The sequence below is a fragment of the Lineus longissimus genome, chromosome 1, assembly GCF_910592395.1.
Source record: "Lineus longissimus chromosome 1, tnLinLong1.2, whole genome shotgun sequence".
Classification (NCBI taxonomy): domain Eukaryota; kingdom Metazoa; phylum Nemertea; class Pilidiophora; order Heteronemertea; family Lineidae; genus Lineus; species Lineus longissimus.
In genome coordinates this window covers 26,761,128-26,781,660 of record NC_088308.1, presented here as the reverse complement: position 1 = coordinate 26,781,660, position 20,533 = coordinate 26,761,128, and the positions used below count along the sequence as shown (strand labels likewise).

Sequence of the window (20,533 nt, the reverse complement as noted above, 5' to 3'; positions counted from 1 at the left end):
CTAGCCGGAATGCAATAGAGTTGTTGAGGGGATACATGGAGCAACTTGGGGGGGGAGGGGGCGGCACGATATGGGTGAAGTCTTTTGAGGTGGTGGTGTAGTACTTTGGTAGGTTCGATTCGATTCCTACAGCATGTTATTTTAAATGAAGGTGCAGTGCAACATCTTGCCTTGTAGTGTTCAATTTACATGAAGTACCAGGATCATCCTACAAATCCCGTCTGATGCAGCACTAAATGCAAGGTACGGTACCAGTACATGGGTGAATCATTTCGACGTTATGTGAGACGTGAGAGACCAATTTTGGCGACTAGAATAGAGTAAAGTGGGGGGGGGGGGGGGCGGGCGGGCGCTAGACATTGACTTGGAGTAACTCAATCTTGCCTGCCCAGCTGCTGCCTTTAAATAGTCCCTTTAAATATCTGTTTATGTTAATGAGGTTGCAGTAGGGAAGTTCAGCCTAGTGTCGTGCACAGGCCATGGAATGTACAAAAGAACAGGACTCGCTATTCGAAGGACTATTTTCTATTTACGCCGTGTAGTACATACATGTAGTGTATTGGCACGATCAAGGCCGGATGCTGCCAATCTGCGCACACGTTGATGAGGCTAAAGGGGTATTGGGGAAATGAGCATTCCTCCTTCCATTCCGACTGAATACCAGTTTTAGTTACACCCGCGTTCGCGGCCACAACCATGGCAACAAGATGGAGTCTGCAGACCAGAATTCGCCACAAGACTGGTTTCTGCGTTTCGTTTCTGTGTTTCTGTGTTTCTGTTTCGTTTCTGTGTTTCTTGTTTTACAACTACCCTTAATAACCAACGTCCAGTGGGTCGATTATTAACAGAGTCATTAGGCTTCTCCGGGGTAGGATACTTCTTGACCGCTGGGCCACACTCGAGCAATCATGATTGCTGGTTATTTAGGCAGTCGACCACCATATGTTAAGGGTCAGTGGTGGAGTGAAATGTTTTCACGAAACATGCATGTCGATAAAAGAACGATATCGCACCATTCAATACATTTTATTCTGTAATGGCTAGCTAGGAAACTCTGCTTTAAGACCACTCTAAGAAATCGAGTTTTTACATCCTCATCGGTGAAGAAACCTAACCTTGGTGGCGTCTATTAAATTTCTTCCTTTTTTTAAAAAGACAGAGAAGAAGCTTTGCCTTGACATGCAAGATAGTTGCAAGAGGTTTGCTTGAAAGAAAAGACACCACTTAGACACATTTTCCTATTTATTATCATTTATTATCTTTAACATTCGCTTTGTTTGGCTACATACAAGTAAATTGATGAATAGTTAGAAAACCTCAAAGAAGAAATGACTTAAGACTCCATCGGGTAACTTTGAAGCGACATCAAAACCACACTCGACTAAATTACCTCAGCAGGAGGATCAGTCTCCCAAGATTTCGTCTCAAGTCTCTAAGGATCGCCCAAGGCTTGCTTTGAGCCAGGGATGGCCTTTAATGTGGTCTGCTTATATCCGTATCAGCGTATCCTTCACCAATAGTACAGATTTAGGAAGGGCTTTGTTGATAATGGACCTAATTTAGCCTTAGCTTTGTCCTCTCGCCTTTTCGCTTCACCCTACTGACAACCAGATAGTGTGTAAAAGAAGTTTCAGCCTTTGGTCTTCCATTGATATAAATATAAAAAGTATGGTATGGTATCTAAACGATGCAAATCAATTATTTGGGGGTTTTGAGCCAATCACGAAAATATTCTATTAACCTTACTCAAAAACAAAACGTTTTTATCACTCGGTAGATTAGTGCCGAGCAAAGAATTAGCGGCGCTGTCAGGATTGATGCGAATGGTGAAGGAAATGTTGTCAAAGTAATATTCTCGATTTCTAAAAGTGTGTTTGTCGAATTCTTCCCTATTCAGCCCTTGAGCACTAATTACTGTTTTGAAGCAATGACCCATATATGCTTGTACTCGCACACAACTGGGTCGGACAAATTCATCTCATTTATTCCATGTTCAATCTCGTCATCTGTAAGTTCGCTTTCTTCGGAGAGGAAACGTGATCTATGCAATTTTTCGTAGTCTTCTCGTGGTATTTCGAACTGGTACCTGGTTACCATCGGTTCGGACGCGACTTCAAAGCCAGCGGCTTTAAGAGCTTTGATACCCGCGTAGCTGGTGTCGTGAACGATTCCTCGTGCAGCTTTAAACATAGGACTGATAATTTGTGATATGATGATGACCATCCCACCACTACGCAACTGCGACCGGAAGTTGAGGACTGTCTCCTCAAGCGTGCCCAGTGGGAAAAGGTGGAAAGATCCGTTGATCACAATACGGTCATACTTGATCGGTTGCTTCGAGAACTCAAGCGCATCCATGCAGTAGGCCTTGGCCGACGGAAAGGCAGACTCGCTCAATGTTAACAATTCTTTACATGGCTCCACTAGAATAGTAGTTTTGATACCTTGTTTGTCTAACACCTTAGACAGGTATCCGGTCCCGCAAGCCATGTCGACTATATCGAGACCGGGAGAAGGGTTGGTCATCTGAAAAAGCGATCCAAAACTATTTCGTCATTACGAATGCTAGACCTGCCTCGTTGCCCACTGCTGATTTATGGCGTTTTGGCACACACAACAATACGAAATGAACATAAAAAGATAAATGTCTACCTCTATCTTTCTCCAGACTTCAAATAAAACGTATCTTAACTAGTTCTCGTTTTATAATCAGTATCTACCAGATCAAATGATAAACTTATACGCACTCTCTTTAAATCCTCACCAAAGGGCTGATCAAAGAAGTCCCGATGTTTGGCGAGGTCGTCATAATTCGCTGCTCCTTGAGAATAATAGGCGTTTATATTACTCATATCTGGCTTCGGTCTTCCACTATAAAGAAAGCTGTCTGTTGGATATATAGCTTAGTTACAGTTGCAAACTCTGCAAAACTGAAAGAAAAAAAGAGAAAGAATTGATTATGCGTAGTCTAAACCTGAAATCCACGAACACCTAGAATAGAATTTAACCCCTATCATGTAGAATCCCGCTGTTAAAATTTGCCGAAAAATCAAATTGGGATCGAACTCGGGTCCATATTTGTATCCAGAAACAAATAATGTGGAAAAATGCAGAAGACTCGCCAAACGTATCCAACACTATACAGATCGAATATTATACAGCCTCACACTGCACTAGAATAGGACAATACATTTCATATTGCAATCAACAGCACTGCTTTTCATTTGCATTTTCATAAGTATTTTATTCATGTATACAGTATTTAATCATAAAGTGGAACCTCTCTATTAGAGACACCCTAGGGACTGACAGGTGCTACCCTTAATAGAGAGGTGTCTTAATTAGATAGGTCCTTTTTTTAAGGGTCAGTGGTGGAGTGCAACCTCTGACCCTTAACAAAAGGTGGCCGACTGCATGTCTGATATATAGATATTCTTGATATGATTTGCGGGGAAATCAATTGCATGTCTCCATATATCTGCCACATCGAAACCATAAAGTCTCCTCCCCTGTCCCGAAGTCACAATAATATAGTGGGATAACAGAGTAATGAGGCGGCGGACTCCGTTAAAGGTTTGGCTTTTGATTACTGTTCAGACTGCGTGGTAACTTGGATAGTTTTTGATATTAGAAATAAAAGGTAGGGAATTGTGTTCACTTCCTGTGATGGCGAGGCCATGTCTACCGCTTCATTAAGGGCTCATATGTGATCTGCAACCTGGCATTCGATCACAGCGGTTAATAACAGATTGACAATGTGATTCACAGGAAACAGGAAGTGGTCATCCATGTCATATGATTCATTAATGCGACTGGAGACTTGTTTACCGAGTTATAAAGGACGCCGGGCCGGGAACAGACCATGTCTTCATCTTAGTACCGGTGACAATGAAGAAGTTCTGCCCAAATAACCGTGTGTCGTGTGTTAATCGGTCAGTGGTGCAAGAGATTGTGTTTGAAGTTTCAAATGTTTGTTCAATGCCACTGCAATCATGTAAATAGGCCTTAACTGACGAGAGCAGGAAGAGTAGTGCATATGTCAAAAAATATTCGGAGGGGAAATGTGGTCACATATCTTTGTATGATTGTATCCGCCTGCTGCGAAGTCGACCGATTATTAGTTGATGTTGAGGATGCCGATGACGACAATAATTTGACCGGAAGGGTGGTATTTTTATGAGTCCGTATGATATTTGCTACAGTTAACTCTTTCGAGTTGGCCAGCAGTGAGTCTTCTATCAAGCAAAAACTTCATTGGCGCTTTGAAATGCTTTAGATAATATCAGAAAGAATTGCTTTGCAATCCATTTCGTCGAAAACAAATGTCTTACCACTGTGTTTAAACTACTCACTACGACAGAGAGTTCTCCAAGAAGAACAAAACAACCTAAAACAACGAGTTTGGAACCTTTTTTGTATGACATAGCGGCCATATCACTTGTTGACTTATGTGAATGGTATTCTGCAATAGGAATATTTTGTCGCTGCTCCATCGGTACTTAGTTGCATTCCAAGTAACAGTACTGTCTCCCCGATAACCTGCTGATCGTTAGTCTGCAGTAATTTCTGTGTTTTTTATCACTTGAACTACGCGAAGGCAGTGCCTTTCTTCAGCAGATGTTGACAATTATAGCCTGCGGGACTATTTAATATTGCTTTCTTTACAGTCCTCACGGGTGTGTCGCTGACAAGGCAAACATGCGTGTGCAGTCACGAAAAGAAGCAACTGTTGATAAGGCACTTGAGACCACCAGGGATGTAAGAAGGCCGAATCTGGAGCCCAGACGTCAAATTCAGCCAAAGTTACTATTTCATCAAAAGTATGTAACTGAAAAATGAAAGATGAAATGTAATATGTAAATGATAGCCAGCAATTTCAACATTTACATTCGAGAATTTGCCACTCTTAACTGATAATGATAATAATAATAGCTTTATTCAAATAAACTACATGTAATAGTTTGTAGTGATTACAGAGAAATTTCAACACAAAAATTACAAGAAATTACAAGATGACAGACGGTATAAAGACAGCTGGGGGTAGAGGAAGGTTGACAAGAAAATGGTGAAAATCGAACGATAAAGTAAAGAAAGACAGAACTAGCAGTGCATGTTTGAAGTTCAAGTTGTATTTAAAACGGACTCCTAGATAATCGAATTCGTCAACATTTTCCACTAGGCCATTATTGAAACAGAACGCATCGTTGGCGCTAACTCGACCATTCTTCCTAAAAACCAATGTCCTCGTTTTACTCAAGTTGACAGATAGGCCCCACATTAAGCAATACTCATGAAGAGCGTCCAATTGCTTTTGAAGACCAACGGCCGATCTCGAAACCAAAACTGTGTCGTCTGCATTCATTATACAAAAGATCCGGTTTGGACCAATCTTAAAACCACCCGACACACCGGCACGTTCTTCTAGAAAATCATTTAGATCTGCGGTGAATAAAGAAAACAACAGAGGAGAAAGCGTAGTCTAAAATCAAATTGAAATAAGATAAATGATATCTCCTTTGTAATAGGTCACAAACCAATCACACAAATACATTTTGGTCACGCACGTGTTGCCTTGCGTGTTGCTCATTGGGCCTTCCTATGTTCTTACAATATATGTATTTGGCATGATTTAATATCGTCTCAAGAAAATACGAGTTGAAAAAAATACGTCATGAAAATACAAAACGATTAAGCTATCTACGTGTACTATGACCAGTAATAAGTGCATTTAAGCACGATTCTCATTATGTAAGAAAACTACATTTTCATCTTGCAGAAGATGTCACGTAAATTGCGTCCTATCCCTAGGAAAATAACACGTATGTTGCGACAATCCATTGCCTTGGGGTTGGGTAAATTGACATATCTTAAATAGATATAATCATATTTGATAGGTTTCATTTATTGGTATTGATATTTGCAGCAGAATGTGCTAACGCGTGAAATTGGATGTAACGCTCGCCGCATCGACTCTAGCAACAGTCCAAGGCGTGCATAAGAGGCTTTGATGCATCGACGTCGATGCATATTTTCCTGCTGTGAATGTTTACCTCAAAGTGGTATGATTTTCCTAGGGCGTATTTGAGTTGTGTTGCCGCCGCAGCCAAACTACACTCGGTCAAAGTTGGTATTTATCATTTCAAATCACGGACTGGCGTGGTTGGTGGGGAGCCGAGGTATTATCAAAGCAGCTAGCACCAGCGGACAATCTTCAACGCTTTCATCCGCATGCGATGAGCTAAATTAGAAAACGAACAAAAATGTTCTGTCATCTAGTTCTTCCTGTTCGGTTAGCTTTACGTCGAATGACTCTGCCCATCCAATACCAAAATTGATACGGATATAAGTTTGTAGTTGTATTTCACTATACCCGTTGAGATTTACAAACGTCCAAGTTCTGTGTCATCAGCAGCCCTCTGCGGTGTAATTAAGACACTCGTGGGACAGTAGCATCACTACAAACATCATCTCTTCCAGTCACTCTAGCATCCTCATCACGAGATCTAACCTTCCATTGGGAATACACGCCAACAATAATCGACGCGGCCGGTTATTACAACATCTACACTATCTCCAATAACGATTACTTTTTTATGTTTGCTTGGAACTCGGCATAACCTCACCGATGTTGATCTCTCTGAAGACCAATATTGACAAAAAATCATAGATCTGGAGTGAATCGTGGGGACAAAAAGAATCGACTTGAGGCTGGCGTTATGGGTTCTCGTTGATGATGTTCAGTAGTTGTCTCAATGAAAGGCGGCAGACATTTTTATGAGAAAAATGTGTCTGATACTGAGGAAGGTTGGGGCGTGGGCATATAAAAATAAATACTGCAATCGTTGCCGTGCAGTGGATCTCGGAAACATTTGCCTATCCTGGCCAAAGTAGATGCATAAAGTAGCCTAATACCATAACATGAATTTTTATGATACATGTATTCGTATTGCCTGCCAATCAGTAAACCATTGTCAATCATGTCTTGTTTCCTCCGAGCATTTCGAATGCTGCTTTCGTCCTGCTGCAAAGAAAAGTAAATGTATCTGATTTGTGGAGTAAATAAACCCCTCGCGTTAAACTCAGTCCATTCAACAATGTGTAATTCACCAATCGCGTGCGCTGATACCGGTAGTTAGGCCGGATTACACCTTCGACCGAGCGAGAACTGCCGTTTCAGTCTGGCGCACACCTCAAAGGGTGATGACGTAAGGTAATGCATGTATTCAATATCAGTTCCTAGCTAGTGGGCATGGTGAACATATACTGTGTGGTCATTCCCATGTGTGAGTGGTAAGACTACAGTATGCTGAACATGAATTTCCGAATTTTGCGTGGTATTTTGGTCAGATCTTCTTGTGCCTATGATGACTGTGATATGTTTCAAAGTGATATGCTGGACACCTTGGATTATCCTCGAAAATCTTAATGATATATTGAACATGTTTCGTTTTGGGCAGATTTGCGATGATTGAAATAATCCGAATGGTGGCTTTCCCGCTGGTCTGAAAGATGTCAATGCACATACGACAGCTACTTCAAGGGGTCGTCAAGCCTGTAGTTCTATATTGGCGCTCTAATTGTTCCGCAGTTCACCGATATTGTCGAGCTGATAAAAAGGATGCTTTCCGCATGGCAACATCCTGTCGCGCTGGAAAAGAACCATGGTACCCTGTCAAAGGAAGCTGTAATTGCTTGCTTATTTGAGCTATCGATGTGAGACTGACAATTTTTCTTGCTTTCTGTGCGTTGCGGTGCGGGGAACCATTATGAAGTCATCATTGTCGACGTTTGCTTACTTGACTGTATGTTGCTTATGTATCCACTTGGCATGCTTGGCGGGAACAAATAATCAAGAAACTCGAAAAGGTGTACAATGTACAATGTGCAATACCCAAATCTGAAATACCTATACTACGTCCAAGTAGATCCAGCTCTGATCTATGCAAACCCAACTCTTCTGTTTTTAACCGGCAATGAACAGAAACTATTCAAACCCTTATCGACTCGGACGAATGGTACTGTCTGTTCAGACGTGGGGCATTATACAGTGCAATACCAACATCCAACCATGAGGGTAAAGCTGGGATGGTGAAAATGCCCAAAAGATTCATTACTTTATTAATTGCCTACGCAACAGGTGGTACCTGTTCTGATTGAACAACGTCGGTTTTTTACACAATGAATGATATCAGCCGAAGTGGAAACAAGACGCCGGTAAAACTAAGATAGAGGTAATTTCGCCTATACGCGTTGCCAAACCTACATGTGGTACTAAGACCAACATTGTTTCATCATTTATGCCGAAATTATAAAAATACCGAATCAGGCAATCATCGACTGACTCGAAGTTATAATAGACTCGGCTAATCGCAAAAAGTCGCTCTCGAGCACAATCCTATCATCATCATCAAACCCACAAAGAATCACTCATTCCCTTGATAAAGAAACCAAATTATCACCGCGGGTGCATTAGATCTCCCCGTCGTTTGACTCAAAGCCTTCAGATCACCGGAAAAGTAATCTTACTCGAATCAAAGGAGTTCGCTTCCCTGTGCACTTACCAGGGGCCGTGCAATAACTTTCATGGCTACATACCGCGCAACCAACTGAAAGCAACCAACCAACTTCAGCTGGGCTGTTTTTTTTATTAACTACATGATACATTCGCGCCACAGAATGTCAGCAGCAGGGATCACTTCGGATGAAAAATACATGAAATAGAACCAGAATCGTCCCACTTGGGCTGAAGACTGGGGGTTTTATCAGAACTGTCATGACTTTTGGATGCCGCAATGAGGTTATTATGGTTATATTATATCCGGCCCATCTCTTGATCTTAAGATTCTCTCTTACAGTGTGATTGGCTGACAGGTCAGAACGAAGGAAATGAACTGTCAAAGTCGAAGAAATCTTTTCCTTCTGGTCCATTAGTATGGTACTTAATATTACTATTGGACTGTTTAGTTGACAGTTCTCTCTGAAACTTTACCCGTTATGAAGAAATGTTTAGAAAAGAACTTCAGCTCTCACCGCTATATAAATCCAGTATTACACTTACAAACAAATACAGTACAACCTCTCTATTTCGGACACCCATGGTTATGCCATTATTGTCAAAAAAGTGGATTCATGTGTATGAACACGGGGATCGTGAAGTTAAGTCTCCGTACCGGGGTATTACATATACCATTTAATTTTGAATATTAACTACTTAATAAAACAATTTGATGCGATTTATATGCGAACTTGAAATTACTTTATTGTAATACCTTATGGCATTTCTAGTGGCTGTCATATTAATTTGCCAACATTGATATTATATGCAGGTTGTGTTCGTAGGCTACATACTACGGGTTGAATCTACTTGCTCGATGTTTTATCGGACCCTTCTGTCCAGATCTATTTAACTGGTGCTGCCTGCCCCAGAACGTTGCTGGGGCGTATTCTAAAAGCGGGTGTTTCCCCAGTGGACATTTTATTTAACAGGGGTGGGGAATATATGTATTGACATTTAATTGTTAACAGGATGACTGTTGCAGCTTGCAACGCTTTTAAAGGGCTTTAGTTTGATGCTACCGGCAGAATATTTATCCATTGGCATGTGCGGCTGTAATGTCACATTGTGTTGCAGTTTTATTGCGTCAGATAACAATGGAAGTGGGGATGGTAAGTTCGCCTTCATGGAACTATCGATGTTTTAGGCACTGTGCTCCGTGTTGAAATGAAAATATTCAATGATACAATTGACTTGTCTGAAATTTCATGTTATTGAAAGCAGCAGATAGTTTCGTGAACGTTTCTTTGTTAGAGAGGGGCATTAACTTGATAGGGTTTCGTCAAATCCGCCTACGATCGCTTTTTATCGGCCTATGCCTCGGGTCGGATTCGCCAAATCTCTCATCAATGTCGACAAACAAGTCATATGTTTAAAACAATAAAAACCCAATATTCCCTTTGATGAATACAGATTAAGAGCTTGTTGCTTAACATTAGTGACAGACTTAGCCATACATCAGCAACAACCACTTGATGATTTTGCTCAGGGGAACTGAAGCTGTCAGAAGTGATGAATCGATTTACCGATTAGGAGCTTTGAGAGTAAAATGTTTTCAACCTAATCATCCGATTGAAGCGGAGATTTTTTTCCTATTGCTAATGTTCAATTGAAGAGTGATTTATCCAGGCAATGCATGTCGAGGGTTTAATGCTTTCCGTCGAAAATGAAGTAGGCGCATAATTCGGGCCTGGTTTTTCTTTCGTGAGTTTGTGAACTAGCAGCAGTAGATTATATAGCAACAAGAGATTGAGAATATGTTTACTTTATTACAACCTGTCACATTATTACAGAGCATATATTCACGTAGGCGTGGGCAGGAGATCGGGGTGCAAACCACGACCATATTTGGGGAAGTCTTAAAGACATTTTAAAAATCGACCACGAAAAACCTTTAAAACGCCCCTCAATCGAGAAAAATGACCTTCTCCTGATTATGTCTACAATGTTCTTGTATCGTCCTTGCTAAACACACTTTGAAGATCGACAAAATCATCCAGAGCTGACCATTTTTTACACGAGATCCGTAACCAGCATTGACCTGCAGATTGATTGTGCGTATACCAGTAGTCAGACTGAATGTGTAGTTTGCCGACGCCGCGTATGCTAGCAGACTAAGTTGGTAGTTTGCCGACGGCAGTGGTGTCATTTTGTTGTTTCCCTTACGATTTCGGGTTAACCGACATTGATTCCTTGAAAAACTAGGGTTTCTTTTTCTATGCCACGGTTCTCTTGATGGACAACTCGGTTGAGTCAATATGATCCTAGTCTTGCTGGAGGAAGATTGTTACAAGCAGTCTGCTGGTCTGAAACGTCTTCTTTGCTGTCGTGTGTCTCAGGTGCAGGATCTTCGCCCATAAATGTTATGAACACATAGTAAATCACCCTCTTTGTGGCAAAGTTCTTCATATTAGGATTTTTTATGATCACAAAACAAGAGGTTTTATAGAATTGTCTAGCCGTTCCGCCCCAGACATGTTGCTTGACCTTTCAACTATTGCTTATGATGAAAAGGTAATCGATTAAAAACACGCAAAAGTTTGAATAATCATTTGTTTCTAGAGCCTGAACTAGAAAAAAAGTCCATTACTTATTCTAAAGAGGTTTTTCATGTTACTTGAGCACTGGCCAATATATCGACCCCAAATGCCCTCAGCTAGCAATACCGGCGCCGAATAGCAAGTTTTTATTCCCAACGACTAACTCTCAGCTTCTTGACGTGGGCATTTTTCCAAGTTCGCCTTGTCTGCTGAAGTGACAGGAATACAGCCACAAAGGAAATAACCTGCCATTACAAACAAAGATCCTTTTTTTCCGTGACGAGGGATTCGGGCTTGACTGCTTCAATTACCTTTCATCTCGAGGATAAGTAAAAAGGTACCCAGAATATCCTATAGCTCATATTAGTATTATGTTAATAGTATGATGGAACGCCATTAGGAAGCAGAGCTTCATTACAGGACGTAATAAAATACGAGCGTATGACAGTTGCGAATCGTAAGGAAGTCTTTGATGGAGAGCGAGATTCTTAATATGCTGAACTATATCATGGCCAGCTCTCTATTCCCAGATTTGCAGTAAAACATTCGACCAGCCATTATGGAGACGAGGCAAACTAAACAAGAAATAGGTCGTATTTTCTCCGCTGATTCAAGTAGCAAAGCCTTTTGCCGGGTTGCGAAAAATGTTTACAACTTATCACGAAAGAAAGAAGGCATATGGGGCCAATGTCGAGTCATTAGGCAAGCGAACTAACTCAGATGACTTGTCATGACCAACAGTTTGGATGTGTGGTACTTACCCCAGCATGCACTGTATCCCTATTACATTCACGTTTGGGGCTATCAACTGGATAACAAGCCATATAACCTTCAGATGGCACCATATCAGTGCTATCTACCTGAACATCTTATATAACCTGCACAGATGGTACCATGTATTGTTATCTACTACTGAAACATGTCGTATAACCTTCAGATGACTCCAGAGAGTGATACATACCTCATAACATTCAGAGGACGTCATACTAATGTGTCCTTCACCGTGTTCTATAACTCCTAGCCGTCTCTATTAGTTGTTCCGTAAGTAATGCCATCAACCTTTCTAAAAAGCAGCCTTATCCTTGTATGGATAATCGCCTTGAGCGAGATTTTTGAGCTAGTGTGGAAGATAGGATCACTTCTAGCTTCACAATGCATATTCGAGGGAAAAAAGGCTTAATGTCAGAATTTCTATGCGATATCATACCACCCTACACAACGATCGGACGTACATGCACATTGTAGTGACCGCCAATCAGTGGCCGGCAATGCCAATGAGAATCCGTCAATGACCTTGACCCTTCCCTCAGAAATATTGATAACTTTGATGCTGTTCAGCTGACAAAGTCCTCATCACTCCTTGGTGATCAAGGGACAGTCTTAAGCTTGTCTATGATTCAGAGTAGAGGTTTTAATGCAACAAGTGAAAGTGATGACAAAGTAATAAAACCAGTGAAAATATGTCGGAGATGGTCTTGATGTTGTGATGAGAAGAAGAAGAGAAGATGTCACAATCAGAATTAGCAACAGTTTTCGTCAGTATAACTGAATTCGGACGATGTTTGAGATGCTGAGAATGTTCCAAGGAAATGATATGAAAGACAGCAGAGCAAAATATTTCCAAGTTGGAGAAGGTAACCAACTGACAGCCGCTTTTCCAGTCGGTGCTAGTCACATTGACTTTCGTTCCAAAATCACTGAGTGGCAGCTGTTTAACCACTTATATATACTTCTCACAGTTGCTGTTCATCAGCATATCAGCGATAACAATGAATTACGGCACTAGTAACAGCTACATCGATCAGGCCATAGTTACCCTTGATAGCATGCTCATAAAACTCACAAGCCTGAGAGTTTCTGTAGTCTCCGCTAGGGAATAACGAGCATCAGGACAGTTGGAGCTTTCATATGGATTACATAGTGTAAAGAACTGGTGGGAAGTTTACGAAGTTTCTCCAAAGCATCAAAAACATTAAGGAAATCTTTTTTAAACACGAACGGTCAACAGTTTAAAGGAGATTCATCTGAGTTATTGTGTTGAGAGTGTCCTTAATCACCGGTAAGTTACGATTTACTATGCTTTTTTAGTTGGGAGTGTTTGCCCTATTCAAGCACAGCTGATACTCCATGATCTTCCAATACTGGTCGAGTGTCAAGAAGCGAAAGGTGCGGGGTTGGGATGTTTGTATTGCGTGCAGCAACATCTGAAGAGGGGTTTCGTAAATAACAAGACCTTTGCACGACACATCTTGAAATTAGCTTCCTTCAAGATATAGTGCGCAGTATACCTATCATTAGAGACACTCGATTTTTAAGATCGAAACCATTAACATTTTAACGCTTCAACTGTTTGTCCTGGGAGGTTGTTTGGTGTGAAAGAGCAAATATTCCGCGATGTACTGCTTGAGAACAAAATTGGGTTCCGTCGGAGGAAGGTAATAGATCTGAGACTTCGATATGAATGCCGGAGGTGAAAATTGATCAGTGTCGAGAGAAAGCTGTAAAGTACATTACTTCTCGCTGCCCATTAAAAAAATTCTTTAAAAAAGTTTTGAAAAGATTTCTGAGCCACCGCTGGGTTTTGAACCTTGGGTCCTCTACATGGTAGCCACAGACCCTGCCACTACACCACTGAGGACTTCACACGTTTATACTGTTTTACAAGGGATATGAATGATTTGTATTTTTTGATGTGGAGGGGATTAGCTCTCAGTAACAATGCTGACAGCCAGGCCAGAGATAGATCCCAACCGGATCTGGATTTGGATTGTGTCACTGCCAATGATCGCAGAATACAGGAAATTTGGGAGGAGTGTTTACTTGAGCGATGTTACACTTCTGGAAGCCTGAACAGCAATGTTATTTGATAATTGATATGACCGAAACCACATTACTTGATATAACTGAAAGGGTTAAAGGTGTACACCATATGGTGCTATACATGCCCTGGGGTGTGCGACGAGATAAAATTGGCCACTTTAGGGATAATTTAGCATAACCTTTATTGATTCAGATGCTTCTGTGACTGCTGTCACACACGTTGATCAGTAGAAGTTGTTCGATTGTTCCATTTCATCTTCGTCATAGTTGCGCCTAGTTTTGCCAATTGGTTATTTTCAAGGTGTTTGTGTAATGTAAGCTGTGGCTATAACGAGAAGTAGTACTTGGGGTTCCCATTAGGAAGTCTGTGTCACGTTGAATACGAAAAATGATAACATCAAAGTAATTGGATAATGGCTTAAAATTTTGCTTTGTCTTCTTACATCTCTGAAGATTAGCATCTAGTGTCTTTGTGGTCAACATTCTGACGTCAGAATAAGAATACATGCAACTGTAGTAAAACCATCATTCATGAGGTTTCTATTCCAACAATAAGACTAATTACACGGTATGTTACCGTTGAGGAAAGCACTATAGGCCAAACCATTTAATCAGTTTCAGCTATACAAAACATGCTCTCGGTATGCCAAGGTTTTCCATGTTGGCTGTTGCAGATGTCCTCAACAATAGTCTTTCCAGAAGCTGATTCTAGAACAACTTTCAGTGTAGTAATGGTGGTGCCTGTCCTGGGGCGACGCATCATTTGCTCTTTTGTGTGCAAGACTCAATCACTGTATCAGGGGAGGACTATATCGGATAAAAAAGCACGTTGACTACATCAAACAAATTCTTGTTATTATTTGTTTGGATTCTATTCCCAATTAGGGTATTTTACGGAAAATACTAATGTAGCCCACACAATTAACAATTAACACCATACACATACAACCTGGGAAGTTGGAGTCTCATTTTAGTCTCCTAAATTGTTCCCACCGTATCCATGTTTACCGCCAACCTTATATGTCCACCTTATAGCGCAATCATGACTGATTACCTCTAACGGAACAGGGCTGATTAAGGAACGACTTGTTGGCTTCTGCCATCTCCAATTACCACCCAGGTATTTGCCTCACAGTCAATGTAACAAGCGGAAGAACTATACACGTATAAGTGGAAACCTGATTGAAACGTATCATTGATTGTATCCTGGTGCATGGGCGACATAACTAAAGACTGTAAGATTATTTTGAATATTCTTTGCAGTTGTCACAACCCAAATCCACCATCGCTTTCTTGTTATAACCGTCAGCATATTATTAAAGTCCCAATTGGTTAATTGGATACCTATTCAACGCGCGTGACGAAAAACAAATCGTTTGATCTGTCGTAACTAATACTTTTAGCCACGCTAAATCTCTTAAAAGATCTAATAGACACCTTAATTAAAACTAATGCGTTATATTCATTTTATACCACGTTTCCCTTGAAAAAAACTGAACGCGAAGATGATTTTTCTTGCAGGAGGAATAATGAAGATACGGACATAATGTGACGTGACTGGTAATTTTCTTCTCTACTCCAGCAAGTTAACAACAAAATCAATAATTATTAATGCTTCTTTGAGTAAATTTGATCTTTCCTCGCCAAAATGCTTTGATGATAAATCGCTCCAGGAAAATGCATCGAAATTAAGAATTATGCGAAATAGATTAGTTGTTGTTGTCGTTATGCCGAAGGCTGAGGAACAATATGACGGGCATACCGTAACCAATTAGGATCCAATTTCAGGCTGGAATAGCTTGTCATTGTAGCTTACTCAGGCACGTTACGCGATTCATGACAGATTTCATATTGCTAAGAATGCATGTGTTCTATGCTAACAATATCATAGTCTTGACTGAACACTCAGCGCCTGATGTCGGTAGACAAACTTTAATTTGCCGGCATGTGGAGCCTGACTACTTTATTTTGTTTGATCAACATCAAAATAAACTGTTATTTGCTATAATTGGCCTCTCGACGATTTCTCCTTCCTGTATGGATCACTCACCAAATAGAGTGAAATGTCATGCCTGAAGGGCCTCGGCGGCAAAAAACAGTCGCAAAAAGATGTTTTTCTCTAGAACTACGCATAATTGGACAATTTGCCGCCTCTTTATCTCATCTGACAGTCCAATAGCTAAACGAAGGGCAGAGATGCTACTAGCGAAATCATGCAGATCAAAGCTAACCAGTCCAGCCCTGAGATTATAGCTGACGCGCTCGCTACAACTCGCCTAGTATGATTACGATATCACCCCACTCCCGGGCACTGGTTTGAAGGTGAAAGGTCCCTGGTAAAGAAGATGGCTCAGACACTAGATCTTGAGGCTAGATTTCTCCACCAAGATTAAATCAAACTGCTGAATGATCCATCTTCATCATGGACCTTTGTGTCAGTTACGGCAGCCTACGCGGACTGGCATCGAAAATCCCACGTCTTGCTTGAACTAACACAGTTGGGTTACCTTTATAGTTTGCCTTGGAAACAGCAGTAGGCCGTCTTAATGTGAAACTGGCCGCGAGCACCGAACATCACATTTTTTAACGTTTATCGGTGGCTGCAGACCAACCAACTGGATCGGCGGGCTGCAGAGGTTCACCACGAAAGCGGTAGTTATTGTACCTCATAGGCTAATATCAATCAGCGGCGGAAAATGGAACATTGATCGAGTCTTCACAATGCTACAAACCATAACAGACCAGCTCACCCAAGCTAACCGTATCAGACACCAATGATTGACCCGTTTTTCCTCAAACTTCCTCCGATACCCAATATAGTATTTTGTAAGTGAAATGCTAGCACCTGTCATCACTTTTTTTGGTTGTGATCACCAAATAATAGTGGTAGTGAGGCATTTAAGCCGGGTATCTTAGTTGTCTGTGAAGTATTTTTCTGATGACACCCGATGATATTTTGAAAGTTAATCCTCTTGTCCTCGGATAACATATAGCGTATCTCTGATGCCAATCTCTCTTTAAATTTATCAGTAAAAACAACTAATTTGTTACATACGTAGTTGCTATTGCACCAACTGTGAAAATAGTTTTTAAAAAACTAACCATTAGTTAGTTGTTCCAACAAAAAAAGTTGTTAAATCTACCATCAAAATACACGTAGTAAAATGCATTGGACATCAATAGATCGGGACCAAGTGATAGCAAGGGCGAATTTCATTCTCTGAATAGTGTTATACGAGTCCCTTTCCCCTTGTGGCATCGGGTGTCATGTTTTCATCCGATTCCCTTGTCATCACCTGATGGTCAGAAGTACTCCTCGCCTGCCGTGTTACTTCCGCCCCTGATCGAATTCGTGATGACAGGGTCGAGCGAGAGATTCTAAAGGGTCAATCACCTTCCTCCACAATGTCCACAGCCTAACCTCTTACCCTTGGTGTCGTATGGTATTCTTGATCGATAAGCTTTTAACTATGAAAGTAGCATACAGAGACTCTAACTTCACTGGGAGACTACAATCGACGTCCAACAATATGTTGAGTTTCTGGTGAGTTTCACACGTCGGGTGACAGTGTCACATACATCTCGTTGTGCATTGTATTTGACGTAGATAGAGCTGCCACCGAAAGGGCACTATATTTTATTGCATTTCAACCATATACATGTGAGCACAACATAAAGTAAGGATCAAACTAATCCCTACGTTTGTATCTGTCATATTCCCACTAAACAAGCAACCAGAATGAGTGACTCGACAGCAAGAAGCCGCAAACGTTTGGCTATGTTTGGCTTCTCAAAGGAATAACCTAGTCTATAGCCTTATCGTCTTGTGTACGATCTGATCAGTGATGGACAAAGCTCTGGACTCAAGCGCATTGACAACAATCCCTCTAGAGAGACCTAGCTAGAATGAGAGCCATACCTCCATCAATAGCGGGATCTATTCCCTGTCATAAATAAGATCATAAATTTGCTTACAAATCGCTTGGGATGTTTGTGGTGGACTTGAATCGCCTTCTCACCACGTTTATCCTTACGAAATCCTACACTACTTAATAAGTTGGCAATGGTGAATCGTACATATCAACAGATGATTGGTTTGATGTTGAGGATGTGTTTATGACATCCCCACTCGCCAGTTTGTCCTGCATTGGATCAGGGATGTTCTGATATAAGTACATCTGGTAAGACCGTCTCATACGCTTTCTTGACCGATGTGATGGTGGTGAAACTTATGCTAATGCTGGTCCGATAATTGAGATTTCTATATCTTGGTGCAAGAGAGGTGGCAAGAATACTACTAGACGGTAACCTCGAACCTTGTGAATTAGTCTTGATACCCATACCGCGATTCTAACCTGAGAATGCAATGTCATTTTCAAATGTCGCTGGTTAGTTGCCCTTATTCATTTTCTACTCCGCCTGCGTTTAATATCCTGTGCAGCGCGGGGTGACCATTTTCATTTCAATAACAATCATAGGCGCGACTGGGGTTGACGGATATCATTCTCCTTTCAGGCAAGAAAGTCCTTGAAAAGGCGTCAAAGCGATGATGTCCGCGGAGGCGATTCTTACGGCTAAAAGAGAACAGTGTGCTATTTATATTCACAGTGGACATTTTTAAAGTCACGTTCGGCAAACCACATTTGGTCAGTTTATAGCACGAATATGGTCCCGTGAAGAATCAAGGTATTTAGTTAAAAAACGACTTGGTACTGTTTACCAGTTGCGTGATCTAATATTGAACATGTTCTATATTCACCTAATTCGGTCAAGTGTACCAACTGATGTGGGTAGAAAACGTGCTGGTAAACCATCGTTGGGAACAACACCAAGCTTATGAAATGAATCGTTCTCGGATGCTGTAGGCGTTTGGCATGAGAATTAGGATTAAGTTTATGCATGTGTCACCGAAACAGCCCCATTAATTGTCTGTTAGCTAAAGGTGTGGCTCCCAGCAGACAAATATCTTAAAGTGAGCCGTTGATAATGTGACAAACAAAACAAATATAAATCGTACATGCGATCAACACGGACAAAGTGCTAGGTGTTTCAAACACGCAAGTGAGTTTGTTGGCCCCGGTCCTTGTTCCATTTCTCGTAACAAAGCTCGCGTGATCACTAACCCAACAAATAATACATCAAAGTCGAAGGCGACTTAATGATAAATTCATTATTTGCCGTTAGCATTTATACGGTAAGATATTGCGCCTGTCTTGAAGAAAGAATTCTTCGGACATATTCATTGACTGGTACGGTTTCTTTGGTAACACGCTATCTTATTTTTACTTCAATAGGCAGGATTTATTTTATCTAATAACGTAATTTGTTGATGGATGTACTTTAAGTCTTTGACAAAGTGAACTAGCACTCAGAGTTCAACTTTACCTGCGACAACATGGCGCAATGATACATGAGAATCATCGTTATTGAAGACAAGGTTGTTCAAAGACTATGTGTATCCTTCATGGCCTGATTTCTATCTTGGCCTGTACCTATTTGAAAATCTTTAGAACCCCTTTTCGAGGACATTGATAATAATCACTGTTTACCAAAAAGCATATCTCATGTTCTGTCCGCGCTATAGTACAGAGCAATTATTTGGTGTGACTTGGCTGATAATGATCTTCATGGGGATTACCCGACAGTAGGTATCGGCAACACTTGTCCAGCTGAGCTCTCCAATCGTTGCCATATCATTTCTTCAGCGATATGATACGTTCAGGTGATTGCCACTTCGTTGGAATCGACATGAAGATAAGCGTATTCACACTGATGCCGAAGTCAAAATGTAAGTTCATTTTTAACGCTCGGTACATTTGAAGCTTCTCAACGACGCCACAGTCGTGATGCATGCGATTGATTGTACAGGGGTCAGCCAAATCTCCAGCTACTGTATTGTTTATTTGTGTCTTCATAACTGACTGAAGCAGATTTGCTGATTAGCAAATTTGTTTGAAGATTTCCGAGTAACTATTAAGAACAATCAATGCATCCAGAGACACCGAACTGCCATTGCTTTGGCTGCCGAAAAACTGACAAAAGCAACATTTAGTTTCCAGCGTTAGAAGTTTCAGAAAACTGCTAACGTGAAATGAGACTCCCCATTTAAATTTAGGAAATGTGATAACTCTACGGGACTCGTACTGTACCATTAACTAGCTTCCGCTCGGTGAAGAAAGAAGTTTAATGTCAGCCTTTGAAACACAAGAATATCCTCTTCACGAACTAGGGAAGAAAAATTGTTGTTTATGTTAATCTTGTGTGTGGTTTAGTTTTCGGTTTAATTACTCCGTGAAGTTGGAACAGTAACTTGGAGTTACAGATTCGTCCTGGCTGCTTTGCTGTCTTGTGCTTGAACGGGACACGTTACGGTTGAGCATTTCATCAATCTCCACCTAAACTTCGTGTTGATTTAAAGACAATAGACGTTGTATTGGGCAAGGCATGAATTCTTTTAACTACAAGGTAAGGGACAGAAAAACGTAATGATCGCTACATTTTGAATGCTGAAGCTGATAAGTGATATCGCTGATACCAGGTCGTCGATTAAAAAGAGCGAAAGGAATAAAGCATTTTTAATAACGCCAGAAAGTATGTTCACATTTTGCTCAATTCTTCC

At 40.9% G+C, this 20,533-nt stretch overlaps 2 protein-coding genes across 5 annotated transcripts in view; one reads left to right on the top strand and one right to left on the bottom strand.

The window, feature by feature from the left end:
- Positions 1-20,533, top strand: part of LOC135482535 (RYamide receptor-like) — an 83,972-nt gene that overhangs the window by 27,581 nt on the left and 35,858 nt on the right. Inside the window, exon 1 of one of the 2 annotated variants that reach the window (XM_064762652.1) lies at positions 13,031-13,153. The exons of the other annotated variant lie outside the window; for it this stretch is intronic. The gene's annotated coding sequence lies outside the window, so the exon portion shown is untranslated. Of the gene's footprint in view, positions 1-13,030; positions 13,154-20,533 lie in introns of those variants that run through there. 2 annotated transcript variants of the gene reach the window in all.
- On the bottom strand, positions 1,234-3,172 carry LOC135482520 (uncharacterized). Of its 3 annotated transcripts, none has more exons than XM_064762622.1 (3): positions 3,123-3,172; positions 2,748-2,930; positions 1,234-2,526 (listed from the first exon to the last, which is right to left on the bottom strand). In XM_064762622.1, exons 2-3 carry the CDS (start codon positions 2,850-2,852, stop codon positions 1,912-1,914), a joined length of 720 nt encoding a protein of 239 aa, XP_064618692.1. In that variant the 5' UTR covers positions 2,853-2,930; positions 3,123-3,172; the 3' UTR covers positions 1,234-1,911. The 3 variants fall into 3 exon arrangements, with proteins under 3 accessions (XP_064618692.1, XP_064618701.1, XP_064618682.1); XM_064762631.1 differs by lacking the exon at positions 3,123-3,172 and adding an exon at positions 3,067-3,104; XM_064762612.1 differs by having other exon boundaries at positions 2,748-3,155.

Excerpts from the sequence above, each read along its gene's own strand:
- LOC135482520 (XM_064762622.1), bottom strand. The coding sequence starts at position 2,852 with ATGAGTAATATAAACGCCTATTATTCTCAAGGAGCAGCGAATTATGAC. Across the intron at positions 2,527-2,747 it reads TTGGTGAGGATTTAAAGAGA|ATGACCAACCCTTCTCCCGG; the intron begins GTGCGTATAAGT and ends TCGCTTTTTCAG.